The 17,708-nt window shown below is 41.9% G+C and overlaps 1 protein-coding gene across 1 annotated transcript in view; it reads right to left on the reverse strand.

The window, feature by feature from the left end:
* COL17A1 (collagen type XVII alpha 1 chain) overlaps positions 1–14,865 on the reverse strand; it is a 39,626-nt gene extending 24,761 nt beyond the window's left edge. Inside the window, 12 exon segments of the mRNA XM_056494363.1 lie at positions 331–414; positions 819–890; positions 1,619–1,762; positions 2,970–3,113; positions 3,444–3,491; positions 5,103–5,138; positions 5,972–6,019; positions 6,378–6,515; positions 8,494–8,592; positions 9,427–9,471; positions 10,171–10,236; positions 14,640–14,865. Coding sequence (XP_056350338.1) covers positions 331–414; positions 819–890; positions 1,619–1,762; positions 2,970–3,113; positions 3,444–3,491; positions 5,103–5,138; positions 5,972–6,019; positions 6,378–6,515; positions 8,494–8,592; positions 9,427–9,471; positions 10,171–10,225 — 913 coding nt within the window. The 5' untranslated portion in view covers positions 10,226–10,236; positions 14,640–14,865.
* Positions 14,866–17,708: the final 2,843 nt, after the last annotated feature.

Below are 17,708 nucleotides of genomic sequence, written 5' to 3' on the forward strand. Positions count from 1 at the left end.
GAAGGAATCCAACAATGACAGAGATGAAGGATAACAAGGGATCTACATGCACCAAAGCATTTCAAATATTTTTTTCCCATTCATTGTTCCTAGGACAACTCAAACAACCAAGGGTCTCCCCAGCAAGCAAATCTCTAGTGCATCAGCACTGGGAGCTGTTCCTGTACATGGAAAGCAGAGGAAATGTTACTCAATATCCCTTCATACCACACATGCCACACAAGAAGATGGTGATGAAGGGGCCTCTGTAAAGATGAACTTTCCAGTCACTATAGAAAAGGTGGGAGAAGGAAGCACATATTGGTGACCCCCAACTTTCCCTAGGCTTACTTTGTTGCTGACCTGCAGAGGCTGCTGTAGCATTCTGGGTTGCAGAAGTGGTGCTTGGAGACAGGTTGTTTTGAACTCCAAATACTGCAAAGGAAAACATTGCAATGAGGGTTATAGGAGCCCTGCAGCGCAGGTGGCATTCTGGTTAAAACCCAAACATAACCAGTGATACAAAAATAATGACCCCTCCCAACAAATTTCACCAGCTTTCTGGGGGCACCACAGGCCTGACAAAATGTTTTGTAACCTAGTTCACTTGTTTTGTTAGTGTTGGCCCAGGACAATGATGGTGACTGTTTTAAAACATTATCTTGAGTTACAATGTGAGGCCACTCTCATGGCTGGACATAGGCATGGACATTTCTGCAGGTGGGGCAAAGAGCTGCTGACATTCAGATGAGGAATAGGAGAGAAACTGGGATATAGGTGTTATTTCACTGTAGTTGTCTGCCAGAAACGGTAAAGTGTGAAGGGAAGAAAAATCTGACCTGTAGAGGAAGAGCTCAGGCCTGCATTCAGAGTATGATTGCTGGGAGCCAGGTTATTTGGAACACCAAAAACTGAAAAAAGAGGAAGTGAAATGTTATTACTTCTCTCAAATCATAAACCATAAATCCAACACCCAAAGATCAGTGGCACAGTTCCAGAAATTAAGAGTCAACTTGGAAATGCAACTAATGATAATGCACAATAATTGCACAAAGGAAAATCTTGAAAATTGTGACAACAAACCACACTTTAACTGAACTGACAAAGGCAGAAAAATCTCACCTCAGACAAGATGAGATCATGTGACAGGGATAGAAAGTAAAGCTTTTAATATTATGCCATCATAAAGCTTTTTGTGTTTTTTCTCTGCAACTGGGAATGCAGAATCCCTGGCATTTAGTAATGGGCCTCACCAAGTGTAAGAACACACAAAACTTACTTATAACATTTTTAGTATATGAAGCATTCTTACAATGGGCCAGGATAATCCAAAATTAATTTGAGTCTAAACTAGCTTTTATAGGGAATGTGAGCTTGACCCCATTGATAGAGATGTCATGAAAATTTAGTGACAGTCAGGGAGCCAGGACAATAAATCCTCACAAATAAGGATTTTCAGATACCGTCAGTGTAGAAGCAGAGAGCACCAAATTACAGAAAACCAGAGAAAATTCAAGCATATCCCTTGCCAGTTTGATTGTTCCATCATTTTAGTTTGTGCTGTGCAAAAACTCCCCTGCTTTTGACCCAGTTTCAGGATAGTTCCATCCTTCAAATCAGGGCAATCCAGGGAGCATACCTGATCCTGTGGAGTGAGACATGGCATTGATCAAGGAAGAGCTGTTATGGTATCCACCAAGGGAAGACCCAGCAGGCAGAGTGGAGGACCACATGTATGAAGGGAGAGCAGTGTTCAGTATGGTTGTGTCATATGTCCCTGACACTGTAAAAAAACCAAACAGACAGAAGTAGTTTTCAACGAGGCCAGGCTTGTGGTTTAGCATGCACTGCAGGTTTGCAGGGCAAACAATTTACATTTCAATTACTCTTGTAGAGTCAACCCAATGACTTCAGGTTAGCATGGCATAACTGACCTCAAATGTCAGCTGAGGCCAGACAAATTTTAACCCATGGAATAAAGATTGACCTGATAGCATGATCATTCACAAAATACCTTGAAAAGATTTCACTGCCCATAGATCTTATGGTACCAGAATAAACCACTCCAGTCTCCCATTCCATTAATATATCAACCTGGGCCATGGGATGTATGGCTTTTGCTTCCCACATATGTCTCTGGTTGGCTCACTAGTGTATTGGACTAAAATCCTGGTTTAGACAGGATTGGAGCTTTGAGTAAGATAAAAGATATTGTCCTTAGATACTGGTGGAAGACAATGGAGTCAATGTCAATACCACTTCCTCGAGCCCTGTTGTGAGGTGTATAATAACTAAAAAAGGTTGTAGTATTTTAAGAACCACTTCAGTTATAGAATCACAGAACCACAGAATCACAGAATGGTTTGGGATTAAAAGGACCTCAAAGATCATCTAGTTCTAACCTCTTGCCATAGGTAGGACACTTTCCACTAGACCAAGTTGCTGAAAGTCTCATCCATCCTGGCCTGGAACACTTCCAGGGATGGCGCATCCACAACTTCTCTGGGTGACCTGTGCCAGTGCCTAACCACTCTCAGTAAAGAATTTCTTCCTAACATCTGATCTAAGCCTGCCCTCTTTCTCTTTGAAGTCATTCCCCCTTGTCTTGTCATACAGTTCCTGATGAGTTCTCAAATGGTATGGCTAATAAATCACTCACTGAAATGTTGTCTTCAGTCCTATCTCTGTCTCACTTGGAGATAAGAGATCAAATCACTCTCAGACACATTTGCTTAGAGCTCTTATCTCTGCTAGAAATACCTCTGAATTGAAGCTGGTGGCAGAAAGAATGGATTAATTTTTTTTTTAAATCAGACTAGTCACTAGAAAGATAACCAAGATGGCTCTTGCTACAGCAACACCTGGACAGCATTCTGACTCTTCTTCTGTACAGGGACACCAGGTATTCTGATCTAGATGTTCTTAGCAACTGAGTACTTTTCATGGCAAATGCTGTTTGGAATAAGTGCAACATTGCTAAAGCCAAGTACCTGACTGAGAGCTCTCAGTGACCATCTTTGTCTCCACCACAGCCTTCTTCGGTATCGGGAGTGTACCGGATGGTGACCGAGTAGGGCTGCAGCTGGCAGATCGACTTCCTTTCAGCAAACGTTTCACATCATCCAACTCTGTCCCTAGCAGGAAAAGCAAGTGTCCAGAGTCACCCAAGAGCCAGTGTTTCATTGATCTGTAGTCTTGCTCTGGATCTAAATCATTCAGTCAAATTTATCTGCATGTCTATGAAGTTGTTACTTTCTGGGCGTGCCTCTTAATGACAAAGCTCCAGAGGATGTTTCTGGGACTAAGCACCATTTTACTTCTTTACAAGAGCACCACCAGCCCACAGCAAGCTTCCTTGTCCAGAAAAGGGACTCAGGTTAATGCTCTTAATAGGAAAAAATAGCAGCAAAAAAAATAGCAGCAACACCCCCTAACTTAGCCCTGATACCCCTGGAATAACTTACATCTGCCAGAGGGAGATGCGCTCTGCAGTCGGACTCGTATTTCACTCTCTGGGAAGATAAAAAGCAGATCATGAATACAGAGAGAGATTAATTTGTGCCCTGGGCTGGGAATGAATCTTCAGACTAAAGTGAATTCCTTCTTTCTCGCTGTCTATATTCTACCTTGCTGTCTTGCTGCTTAATCTAAGCAGCACTCATGGCCCATGTGAATTTGTTGGAAATGGGCTTGGGCCACTTTTTGTTTTGGGGTCACATTTTATTACTTTCAATTCCAGGGAATTATATTTCACTCACTGATGGTCTCTGCTGAAGTCAATAATGCTGCTACTGTCAGATATACAGAAGGTCTAATTATGTAGTCCTCAATCACACTGATGTTGCCACTCATCACAAATATTATTTTTATTGTCCTTCTGAACAAAAAAAATAAAGAATCAAAAGAAGTTTACTAAACACACAAATTCCCTCCTATTTTTTGGGTAAAACTGACATCTCTACAATGGGCTGTGTGATTTAGTCTCTTACTACATGCTGATTTCTCTTTTGGCTCACTGAATGTAACCAGTCCAGTTTTCAGCTAACATTCTCACCAGGTACTCAATGCTATTACCTTCATTTTAGTGGACCATTACTGTCCAGCACAAGAAACTAAAAAGTTAATGTGTTTTGGCTGGGGTAGGTCTTTAAAATGGCTTCCCACAAGCAAAGTGGCCAGCCAGAACATGTGACACATGCTCCTCATGATGAAATCTGACGGTGCATACACTTGAAAAGAAATACTATCTTGGCGTTCATGTGGAGAAGATGATGGATTGGAATTATTTTCTGAAGTAATATGAGAAGCTGAACCTGATTCTCTGGTGTCTACTTTATCATTCATGGCCTAGTTCTGCTGGGAGCTCAGGTATGCATTGTGCTAGAGGAGACTGTTGTGATCTCAGGCAGAATAATTGGGAATATGACACTCTCCAGGAGGACTGTGCAAGACCATGCTGTGATTTATACCCACTGCTAAAATTAACTTGAATAAAGTGACATTATAGTTTCCTCTTCAAGCAACTGGAAACAGATACTACATTCTTGGAGACCAAGATAATCCTTCTTTCCCCAACACTGTTAATAAATTATTAGAAGAGCTGAATGATTTAAACAATGCAGAGCTTTACAGTGAGCTGGCTACACAGACCACAGTAAGTCTGCAATTTCCTCAACAATCTCTTTCTTAAGAGCATGAGATTATTTCAGGGTATGGCTTTATGGTTTGCAAGACAGATCACAGTAGGAGAAGCATGAATGCAAGTACTGCAAATGTGTCAGAGACTGGTCCCAGAGAATGGATGGACTAAGATTACGGTAGTGAATAGACAAGATGGAAGACTATGTCCTGCGCCCTCAGACATCCAGGTTTCCAAGTAGATCCTCCTTTCTGACACAGTCTGAACTACCATGACTTTCACTAAGGTCAGTTTTTATACCAAGCTTGTTTAAACAGCTGCTTACAGATCCATGCTTCACATCTGAGGTGGTGTAGATCCAGGTACCTCATCTGATGGTTCTACACATAAACTGGTGGATTCCAGCTAAAGAACAGGTGTATTTAACACACTTGAATTATGCTGAACTGAAAAAGGAGGCTTCTCAAAGAACAGCATCACTCACCTCGACTTTGGCTTCTCCCTCTCGTAGAGGCAGATGCTGTGAACAACAATGAGAGAAAAGCCATATTAGTCTTTATGGACCGTGACACTTCTGAAAATCAGCACACTGATCTTGCTCAGGATGCTTTTATTCAGACAGTAACTCTTATTGGAACATAGCTGGGAGAATTGAACCATTAAGAGTATTTACCAGGCCCCTTTAGACCATAAGGAATCTTAAAGAATCAGCAGCACCTTTAGCCTTACTGGACCAGATGTTGTTTTTTTTTATACAGAGAAATGTTATTAGTACCATTTTAAATGGCCAAAATCCACTGACCAATGCTGGATATTGTGAAATCCTGCCTCCTCTATGAGCCAAAAGGTGACTTGATCATAATGTTTCACTATCTTCACTGAGTAAAATCAGCAGCTCAGAGTTTGGACAGGGCAAGCTAATACCTGCTATGGTCAGTGTAAATGTACCACTTGATAGCCACCTCATTTTTCCATATAAGCTTGATGAAGTCTTGAAATGAGCTACTGGAAGATTAAGAGTCTGGACTTTCTTGCTTGTAGCTGTTCTCCCAGCTATTGTGGAAGGGTGAAGGGAATGCTTCTCCCGTCCATGTCCTATATCATACAGAGCATCACAGCTGAGAATAGCAGATATACAGTATGCACCCCCTGTTTGAATATGATCAGCTAGAGACCTGACTTTCAGCTGTTAATGTAAATCCCAAATAACTCCTCTGAAGGAGCTGCATGATGGCCCAATACAGAGGTAGCATAGGTAGAGCAGGACACAGCAATGTGCAAAAAGCCATTACGGTCATCAACTCACATGACCTTGCCATAATGTTCAGAGGAACAGCTCTAAAAAGGACGTACCAAAATCTTTTCTGGGGAACTCTGGAGAAGAGTTGGCACTGGAGCTCCCTGCAAAGAACAGAAAGGTGTTCATTAATATTTTGCACAAGATCATTAAAAGCTTTCAAAGCATGTTTTCCTGGCAATTGCTTAATCTCAGTGGGCAGCAAACATTTCCATTAAAAAAGAAGAGCTATTCAAGTTTCACATGAAAGGGCTGCTAATGTCTTTCAACAAATTCCTTTCAGGAATGAGCATTACTCTTAAGATAAATAGGACTTAATCATTAAATTGTGTCCCTGATGGCTTATTTCCTAGGAAAACCACAATGGTATTGGGGACAATTCTGCACTTATGTGACCTCAGAGTGCACTGCACATTGCCTCCACTGCACATCGCCTCCCTGCTATGGCATGTTCTGTGATACCTTCATATGTTGCATGGCGGCTGACATAGGTTTTTCTTTCAAATGTTGAGCCAGGTGATTTGGTAAGAGTAGAGCTGGGAGACTGGGCTTGTCTGTAGCTGGAGGATGATGATGTTGAATTCAATCTACCACTTCCACCTATAGTTAAAAGAAAACACCCTCAGCAAATGGAAGACAAGCCCTGGCAGTACACTCTGGATGCTCTGGGTGCTTTAGGTTATTATCTTCTGAGCTGGACCAATTTACATTGGTGTTTCAGAACTAGAGATGGACAAGAACAATACCAGGGTCTAACTCTGGCTGTCTTCAGCATTCAAGGCACAGGGGAGTATTGTATATCACTCTGGTTTCAAAACAAATCTTGTCAATGATATGTTCGAAATCAGGTTCTGGCCTATGGCAACAATGAACCATCTCCCCTGAGCACAAATCTAGCTCTGGATGATGCTGTTTTGGTTGGAATATAGATTGCCTTGCAAACTCAAGTGTTAGTGACATAGGCTACAAAAACTGGGAGATTGTTAAACCAAACTCAAAGTGCCAAAGGATGCAGTTTATGAGACAATGGAAAGCAGTGATGAGTCCACTTTCCCATAAAGCAGCTATCCACACTCCCACGTAGTGCATTTTCTGGAGAAGTGATTGAGGTGTGCATCAGGCCCAAGACAGCCTGGAGTTATTAGTAGCTGATATATGTAGACAGAAGAAACAATTTCCCCCCTAATTCACATCAGTGCTGTGGAGAAGAAACTGAGCAGCCATAATTTATGTGTTTATATTCTTGCACAAAATCTAATGCTGGAGTATGATCAGAGTAAAGCAAAAAGGGAGCTCTGTGATAAGCTGCAACCTGTCTATGGTGATCAGCAGGATCAAACTGGATATTGTTTACCTATCCCTACAAAATGTGCATCCTTTTGATCTCAACAGTGTTTTCGCGCCAACTTCCCCTCTAAAAGGACCCATTTTGTTCTGTAACTTTTCCATTTAATTCAGCAGAAAGAACTATTGTGACAAGCAGGCCCCTGTTAGAGGCATTCTGCAAGAAAGTGGAAAAGAAGAGACTACAGAATGCTCTGTGAAACTGCAAGAACTCAGTATCTCTGAAGTTCAGGTTCTTTTCTCTTCTTCTACACACTGAAAAGAAATCAAAGGAAGACAGCAATACTGCACAGTCCTCTGAGTTTGCAGGACTGGGTTCAACTCTCACACTGGTGAGAATTGTCCAGACAATTAGACCAACATCTGCACTGGAGTTACTTCATGTGTGCCCTGAGGCAAAGTGATTCCACACTCTGGCCTTTAACTGGCATGCAGGTGTCTGTCAGATCTCTTTGGTAAGGCTAACTTTCCTCTTGAGCATCTAAAGTGCACTTCGCTCCCTTTGGTTTGTCAGCTCCCTTGGAGCACAGAGAATGTTTTCCAAAAGGAAAAACTCTCCAAAAGGAGAGTTACATAGTCAGGCCCACTGGGGACAGAGAAGTGGGCCAGGTACCTGGCTAGGAAGCTTAGTCTTTAGAAGCCTTTGCTGTGACAATCTAACAGATGGGCAAAGAATGCTGTTAGAGAAGAATCCTGGTTTTATAGAGTAGGCAGCACACACTGAGTTAGCTCGTCCAGAAAAATCTGGCAGAATGTTCAAAGTGCTAAAGCCATGGACACAAAATATTAGAAAACATTTTCTAGGAATTTCTTTATTAATATTCTACCCTCAGAAAGATCAACAAAAAGATTAATCAAAACTGTCTTTAGAACAGAAATGGTCAGAAAGACTGTGATTTGGAAAAACTGAAAGAAGGGAAATCAGTTTCTGAATTGCTTCTTAAAAACAGTAGGAATGACATTTTTTGTTGTTCTCCTGAAATTAGGTTTTCCTTAATTTCAGAAAAAATTGGAAAGTGGAAAATGGGACTTTTGCCATTTACTCACCCATTCTCAAACCCAGCTTTAGGGAAGGACTATCTTTGCATTTTGTAAGTATTTGCCACTTCTACTTTGATAAATCCCGTTTCCCTTCCTTCCGGCTCACCCTACATCCCTGCCTTGAATCTCTCCTCAGCCCATTTCTGCTGCTTTTGCTCTCTGTTTCCTACTGGGCAGTGTTTTCATTCCTTACTTGAGGTCACATAGCTGCTTCCATGGGTGTACGACCGCTTTTCCACTCCACTCCCTCCAGTGTGGGATGATGTTTTGAGCCCACTGCTGCTCCCTCCTTCTGAAAGAGATGAGCACAAAATGAGACATTCTCTCCAGGCAGGAGATAGAAAGAGCAAGGACTCTGCAAGAAAAGGCAGGAGGGACCCAAAGTTGTCCACACACTCAATTACAAGTACAGTTTCATATCTGGTGAGAGACCAGAAATGCAGAGAAATGTTTTGGCAGAGCAGACAAGCATTCACACTCCACAGCCAGCAGGTTTGTAGTCATGTTTTGCTTCATACACAGACTGAAGGATGCTCCTGTTAATTTAACTTCATCATAAATGAGATGATAATGCAATTCCTTGCCAACCCAGCTGCTGCAAACTAAACAAGGATGTGGTGGGATAAAGTGTGGATTCTCCCCCATTTGGACCTTGTACGTCTCTGCAGTCTTCTGTACGTCTCTACCTGTGATCTCTGGTATTACTGAAAAGATTCACTCACTGTTGCCAGCTGCGTAAGATGACAGAGAAATAATACACTGCAGCCCCAGCAGTGGAACCTGCAGACCCATAACTTTGGATTCATGTTCCTAACACAATCGCCACTGGAGACCCTACATCTGGACTTAAATCTTTGCAGAGTCTTCTAGTCTTAGCAGAGTATGTCACTTTGTTTCTGACAATATCTAGATAGGTTGTCCCCAAAAACTACTCCTCTCCAGTAACAAGTATTTTGGAAGAAAGGCATTTCTGAAAATTGCTTTCCTTTGGGTACAGATCTTTATGCAATGAGACCTGCTGCACCCAGGGATTTATGGAAATAATGGAAATAATGCAGACAAATAAATAGCATGGAGAGGCACAGAGCACCAAGCAGAAGCAATACAATGACTGAGAATTACTTACTGGGTGGCAAGGATGTCAATCTTGTGGTTACAGTCTCAGTAATAACTGAGGGAAGAAAAGGGTGCAGAATTAATGGCATGTTAATATAGCCAAACAGGATCAATGTTCTACCTATTCTCCATGCAAAAGCATGACTTGTTCAAAGAAGACTGACTCATTTAAATAAACGTCCCTTAAGACCACACTGCCTCGGGCTGTAGCTGTAGGCTCATTATCATACAATGCTGTATTTCTTTGCAGATCTTTCTAGCTCTTAATAAGATCATTACTGCCATGAAAGACTTTTTTTCTCTACAAGATCCCTGTAAAATTTCTGGGCACTTCTGAATGACAGCCACTGCTGTAACAGCAAAGCACATGCTCAGACCCCTTCGTAGCTTCCTACTAGTTAATTCTCATAAGGTCAGTAGAAAATTAACCTGCTTTACACAAGGCCACCAGACAATTTCTAGCCTTCCCAGGGTGTTGATATTAGAGGTAGGAGCAGCATCCCAGTGTCTGCACTATTGGTTAGAAATGCTACCACAGGGCAATCATCTGGTTAAACAATCAGGTCATGATACACATCTCTAAATGACTGATCTTGGCCCATTCTATTCCTTATTTTGACTTCAACACAGAGACCACGGCCAGGAGCAGAAATTAGTTCTGGACCTTTGGTCAGTATTTAATCCCTTACAGAAATTGCCATTTATTTCTGGGATTTCTGGGGCGTGATATAAAAATTTAATATCTCCTCCTTACGTCTTTCAGTAACTTCTGATCCATCTTGCCTCGTTTTCTTTGTTACAGAATCCATATCATTGCCACCTGCAAGGAAAACAGAGGGACTACACTCAGAGCTCTGTGAAGTGTAAGAAATGACAAGTCCCCACAAGTCCCACCACTTTGCTCACTTTGGGTGGGGACTAGACTGCCTGGAAGATGTCTGTGCCAGGGAGTTTACAGAGCCCTTCCAGAGCCATATGATTACTACTGATGGACCGCCCCCTACAACACTGGATGCTGCACAAGGCAGCAGAGCTGAAACACCAGGAAGGGCTGTAAAACCAACAGGTGAGATAGAGACAGTTGAAGCAAACCCACTCTGTTTAGACCTGGATTTATATCCAGACTACAGTACATTACAGTCTCCAGCTGTGCCCCATAAAGGTTTGATGAAAAACAGTGGATTCAAACACTACTGCCACACATCTGGTATGGGCAGGACTCAACAGAAAAGGATTAACTCTGCAGGAAAAGCTGCAGGAGTAAGCTACCTGCACCCTGCCAGTACTGTCAGAAAAACCTCAGCAGATATACTGCTGCTGTGTTAACGGTAATAGTGCATTCTCCGGGTACATTGATGCTAAAGCCACAGCACTGACTTTAGCAAAGCCAAAAAAACACTGGAGGTACTTTTGAACTAGCTATTATTGGCAGTAATAAACTTAAGGTAGGAAGTGCTTTATCTTGCTTTACAGGTAGAGCAGCAACAGTTTGGAGACCCTGTCAGTGGCTTTGGAATCTGATCTACTTTAATGCCAGCTCAGGTCAATCTACACAGGGTTGGAATTGATGCTGTGAATGCTGTGTACACTCTTTTTCATTACTTGGATCCCTCTCTAGTCAAAATTGTATCTCTACCAGAGATACAACTATCTGCCAAGACAGGAATACCACAAAAAACATGATTGTGGAAAAGAGACATGATCTAAAAAACACTCCAGTCAGAAGGAACCACACAATTGCTTGCTCCTAGTCTTGATAAGAAAACATTTCATCTTGTACAGCCACAGACAATGAGAAGGAAGAGAGTTCAATTTACACACATGTTCACCATAGGCCAAAACTCTTCACTGGATTTGAAGTCTTCTCTTTAAAACTGAAGGCCCAGCTGTACCAAAACCAACACATTTAAGATGCTGAGTCTAAAAAAAACCTTTGGGCAAAATTCCTTCCCAGTTTCAAAGCCTAGCTTGATGCAGAACCTGAGACCATGTCCCCCAGTTCTGTTAAATTTGAGTTTGATCCTCATGAATCCTCTTATTCTTCTGCAAACTGCAGCCCCCTTGATGTTACACTTGTACTGCCCAGGCACAAATACAGACATAAGATGCAGAGAATATCCAACATTCAGACTCAATTCTGTCTTTAGCCAGCTCCTGCTATTTCCAGAGCTGGACAGGAACAATTTGAGTGGAGAAGGCACAGTGCCAGCCAAGCCACTTTAGCCCCCCATAACTGACTCATCTGCACTTTGCAGAGACAACAGTGCCCACAGCCCTCACTCTGCACTGCACAGCCCTGTAAGTGGAGCTCCTGAGGCCACATCCAAGTCCTTACACAACCTGATGGCAGCAGGATGCTGCTCAACCCTTAAAATGCTTGCAAACATTAGGGATTTCCAAGGGATTTTCCAGGGTGTTGATTCAAACACATATGCAAGACTTGAGCTACATGCATTGGAGAGTTCCTTCTCCAGCAGGGTAACAGTCCACTGCAGCAGAAGGGTTTCTGGTCACTCACTCCAAGGAAAAGGCATTACTTCTGCAACTTTTCCTTACTGCATCAACAGTGAAAGCATTTTTCAAGCTCTCTCCCTAAAAACAGATGCTAGAAGCTGTTGTCTTGATGTCAGCACTGCTGACTTTATCAGTGTTTTTGGCAAGGAGCACAGTTTTGTATTTGGAAACTGCTTTCCTACTGCTTTGTAGCCCCAGACCTTCACTTTCTGGTACTGGGAGGTGGTGCTGGTTATGGATGCTGGAAGAGGCTGGCACCACTATGGAGTGAATGCATCTTCTGCATCTTCGCCTTCCCTTGAGAAAGGGAAGAATCTTGCTGTGATATCAATTAGGAGAAAAAAATAATAGTTTAAAGTCCATCTTTGGAGCCATGCATGCCATAGTCCAGCCCCAGCCCACAATGCCTTTCCAAGTGTCTTGGCACATGGATACCAGCAGACTGACTGAGCTGCATTTCCATTACTTGACTCATCTCCCCAGCTCCTATCTGGAGTCTCAAAGCCATAGCTGTGGGCTATGTCTGTGGCACAGCAACAGCGCTGTTGAATCAGAGAAGTCATCCGCAGTCATCTTGGGGCAACAAGCAGCAACTTGTGAAATGGGGTCAATGCAGGAAGCTAAGACAGAAACACCATGGCCCCTTTTACATAAGCTCAGGGGCTGTAGTGTGCTTGTGGCACTCACAGAAACAGAGAACTTTAGGAGCCATTACTGGCAGTAGGAACCAGGAGAGGTGTGGCACCGGCACACTTGTGCAGGCTTCTTCTTCTCTGAGCAGCAGTGATACCAGGCTAGTAATAACTGCCTAGCACTGTAACACGTGCTCAGATCTGTGCTTTCCACAAAAGCCTGACAATGCAGGGTACCTCTTGTACCCACTGTTCCACTTCACAATGCAGCACATTAGCAAGGGCACTAAGCATTCTGAGATAGGATATTCAAACACCTCTTATCATTTTAGAATCTAGGTATTGTATGCAATGGTAATAAAGTTTACTACTGATATTTTTCAAAGGGGAGTGGAATAACCACAGAGGTGTCCTTTGGTGGAAAAATAAAAGCAAGTACATTTCAGATACTTTTATCCCTCCACAATGTTCTCCCAGTTTTCATCTCACAATGCTGTTGCACTCACAGCACATCCTTTCAGTTCTCTCCTCTCTCCAGAAGTTCCTGCTGTGAGACACTCCATTAGGAGAAACAAGCACTTGCAGGTGCTGAGATTAATAATATTTAATGTCAGCAGAACCTTTTGATCATGAATACTCTGACAGTCAGCAGATGCCTCCAAAAGACACCACTGACTATGCCTCCCATCATATCATGTCTTTTAGGGTGCCCCTTCCTCTTAACCAAGTCTTTCAGCTGCCATTGGCCTGAAACTAAAAGAACTGGTTAAAAAATGATCCCTTATCTCTTTTGATCCTACAGACTAGGAATTTGATCTTCTTGTTCTGCTCTAAAAGCTGTTACTTTCAAGTCATTTTATCAAAACCAACACATTCTGAATAGAATAAATCAAATCATACTTCTAAATCTGCTCATTTTGTAGGCTGAAATGATGCAAATGCCAGGGAAGCAGGTTAGATGTCCAGCCAAAGCTTGGACATGCTGTAGGAATCAAATTCTGCCCTTCCCACAGCCTATCCTGGCTACTTTGACACTAATATGTGCTCACATCTCAGAGTACAAGCAACAGCAACTGCCTAGACTTCACTCTGCTCCCCCAGATATCTTCCTTTCAAAAATATGTCCTCACCATCTCTACTTAACTGTGCTACTCAAAAAGAAATAGGCCATTCTGACCTGCACAAATTTCTTGGCTATGGCACAGAAAAGGAGAAAACCAATCTGGTATTAACAAAAGAAGTGTTTGCAGAATGGGAAAGATCTGCTGTCACCTTCTCATAAATGAAGCAACTAGCCGCAGAAAAGTAACTTCCCTAAAGTCACTCTAAAGACAGGAAAAGGCAAATCTTCTACTTTATGCCACTATGGTCAAGTTGCTGGACTTGCCATAGAAAGGATTCAAACTGATTCTCAAACCCACTCTTCTGACTTACTGTGACCAAAACACCTCATAATCTTCTATAACAAAAATACAGCACAAAATACATGATCAATGAGTCACTGCTGATAACAAACTCACTTCTTTGAGATAAAGCAAAGTTTGTCCATGGCAACACAAACTTTCACTCGGAAGCAGTTCTAGGCATTCTCAGGACTAGAGATTTATTCCTTAATATTACATGCTGCACCCACCACCTGAAGCTCCAATTTACAACCACTACTCCTCCAGCACATTCTAGATCTGCTCAGTTTTAAAAACAGCCAACACCTGCATTATGATCTGCATTTCACTGCCAGTACAGAACAGAGAAATTCAGTTAAATTTTATCTATTTTGCAGTAGTTTCACAAAACGCATTAAAAATGTACCCATAACTTGGCTTCACATTTCAGTTCTCTCAGCAGGTAAACTCTTTTTACTGGATCTCACATCAAAAGAGTAGTATTCACTGACAAACAGAAACACAAATTACCCAGCCCTTAAGCAAACCTGTTTTTATATTGTATTCCCTACATAAAATGTAACACCTCCTTTATCCTGACTGAAAAGTCAGCTTTGTTTTTAAAGGAATCTGGAAGACAGAAAATAAAGGATAACTTTTTCTGCTTTTTTTTTATTATTATTAATGTAACTTACCTGGAGTGCTTTGGTTACTGAAATGAAAATCTTTTTTTCTCCTCAACTGCTTCCCTTCTACCAAAAATTTGCCACCTACACTTTATATCATGTCCTTCCAAAGGTGTGTGGAACCTGAGTGATCATCCAAAAATGTTCACCTCTTCTTTATTAATCCTGTTTTATTCTTGCCCTTCTTTTGCTTTTCTATTCCCGTGCTTTTATACAAGTCCCAACAAAGGCGTGTCGTGGTTTCCTGCCTCACCCTACCCTTCAAATTATCTGACATGTTGAAAAAAAAAAGATCTGCCTCCAGGAGTCAAACTTTATTGAAAGCAAAAATGCTCCTTCCTATTCACTCAGGTAGGTTAACTATTAAGATCCCAGACAAAGGTATAAAGGCTTATGTCAGGGAATGTGAACATGTACAGCAGTACTTTCTGATACATGACCTGAGATCTGTTTGGGAATTTTCTTGCAGGAAAGTGGATAACACTTGGTGATGCCATTGCAAAGCTGCCTGCAAGTTAAGCATATTCTGCTGCTTGCAAATACAAAGGGCTGAACTACTAGCTACTACAAGCTGGCTGAAAACAACTCGAGTCAGTGATCTGAAGTGTTTTGCCAGCCCCACAGATATTTTTCTTTATTCAGAAGACAGCACTATTAATAAATAAAAATAAACCAAATTAAGTAAGAAAAAAATTTTCTTCCATGTATACCACCTGCAAACTTCTCACTGCATAGGAACTGAAGCAGAAGGGCAGCCATGGTGGGTTAAAGCAAACCTGCATCCAGCTTAGGACCCTCCTTCTTACCACAGCTCACTGTAACAGCGCTGGGAACACCAGCTGAACAGGACAAGCACATGCAGATATTTTCCTGGTGTACAGAGTCAAAAGCAACAGCACTGCAGTCATTCTTTGACAGATGGTTTTCCAGTAGTTTGTCCAATTAGTTTTTGAATCTGTACATTTTATATGCACAGTGTCCTACAGCAAAGATTTTTATAGCTTAACTATACCTTGTGTAAAATTTTTCCTCCTACTGAACATAACAGGACAATTCACTGCCCTGTAGTTCTTTGTAAGAATCAGAATTCACCTTGGCTTTTCTCACCCTACATAGTTTTAAACAGATTTGTTCTGCTTAATAGGAAAGAAATTAAAACTTCATGTAGATTTTTGCCCAGATTTTTTGAGGGGGTGTAGCCTTGTACTCTCAAGATGGTGTCCTATTATTTTAAGTTCCATATTGGAAATTTCCAAAGGTGTGTAGGGACATGGCTGCTCTACTGCACTGCACTGCACCCCAAAGGCTATGCCCAGTGTTTTTGATGGGGACCACAATCTCTTCAGAATTGATCAATGCATCTCCTAAATCCCAGACCTCGTATTTATTTTTATCTTTAGTCAGACAGCTATTTATGCAGCATAATTTCTTCTCTGCATGCAGGAACCATCTATTACTCTGCTTTTGGAACACTAATCAAAGAACACTTAGTTGTCTAAACAAGCTGCTTGCGGTAATTAAGTAATTAAGAGGTGTAGAACTCAGCCAGAGACCTGGTCAAACTGCACTTGGCTTTAAGCCTTAACCAAAAGGATAAAAGTGGCTTTAGTTTTCTGAACTTCATGCTCTTTGAACATTACACAAACCGTCCCTCTTGTCATCAACTGCCCTAAAACCTGCACTTCATTAACCTTATTTTACATTCACTTTCAGTACAATCCAGAGTGTGCTTCAGACACACAAGTAGTTAAAGAAAAGAGCACTGAATGCACTGGGCTATTTTAGCTCTGTAAAATCTATCAGTATGAGGGAGACTTACTGGAAAGGCACACAGATTTCACTGGAGCAAGAGGTAAGACCTCACATTTTCAGACAAAGTTCTCAGGATTGGAGGAATTTCCACCCTCCTTTACCTCTGTCTACCAGTTTTCTTTATGTATGAACAAAGTGAAGCCATCACAATTTTGATAAAATAAGAAAATTACGGTATTTTAATCCCTGCAATGTTGTGACAAAATCCTGGTTTAACATTTATGAAGAACAAAGTGCTCAAGGAGCACCTCTTCATGAAACATTTTGCCAATTCCTCACTGGAAAGTTAAAGAAGGTAGGGTATAACATGAAGGTGATTTAACAGGAAACTTTAAAAGAAAATAAATCACATCTTGAGAGCCTCTTGAGAACTGACTTCACATTTAACAGGGACAATATAAGACAAGATGGAGTTGAGAGTGCTGCCTGCTGAAACACATTGATTAGTTCACTCAGGTCCCTGCTGGGAAAGTGTGAACATCAAGGACATAATTTAGAGAGGTCCTGAGCTGCTTCACTTTTTACTGAAGTCAGTGATTGCCTCAGATATTCAGAGTCACTGTAAGTCAGGTGTTTAGTGGCAGAGTTCAAAGAATTGCAGCAAACCCAGCTTCAGGTCATCAGCTGCCACTCCTGCACTAGAAGTGGTGTGTGGACTGGTGCTTAGAGCAGGGGCGGCACTGTGAGATCCCCCTGGAGTAGCAATTACCATCATCCCATCCCCCATCCGTCCTGCTCTATTTTGCTTGTAGAAACCGTAGAAGTCTGCTGAGGTAGAGACATCCTCCTGTTGGGTGTACCTGGGAATGTTCTACCAGATGCAGTTTGCTGCTTTTCCTGCTTCCAGCACTAGAAGAAGCTGCAGAAACACTGGGCTTTCAGTCAATGCCTCAGTCTGGCAGTGAGAGACACCAAATCACAGCTGAAGACAGCACCATTTTCCTGGTGAAAGATGCTCCAAGAGTTTATGGCACCCATGCTGGCACTGAAAAAGCCGAGAAGATGAGGCAGAACTGTACTCTGCACATTAACTGCTCCTGGAGGTGAGCTGTGCTACATCTGAATCACTTCTTACTCTGCAAGGGGAGTCCAAATATAAAGGTTCTCAAAGCTGAACTAGCTTGTTTTGTCATGGCCATTCTCTAAAAGCTTAAGCTGTGTTCATGGTTTAGAAGCAGACAAGTAATGGTAACTTGTCACCTTCAACTTCAAAGGAAGCTGTGGAGCAAGGAATAAGGTGCACATGGGTCTCATAATTCTGTCTTA

This window comes from Oenanthe melanoleuca, chromosome 6 (assembly GCF_029582105.1).
Source record: "Oenanthe melanoleuca isolate GR-GAL-2019-014 chromosome 6, OMel1.0, whole genome shotgun sequence".
Taxonomy (NCBI): domain Eukaryota; kingdom Metazoa; phylum Chordata; class Aves; order Passeriformes; family Muscicapidae; genus Oenanthe; species Oenanthe melanoleuca.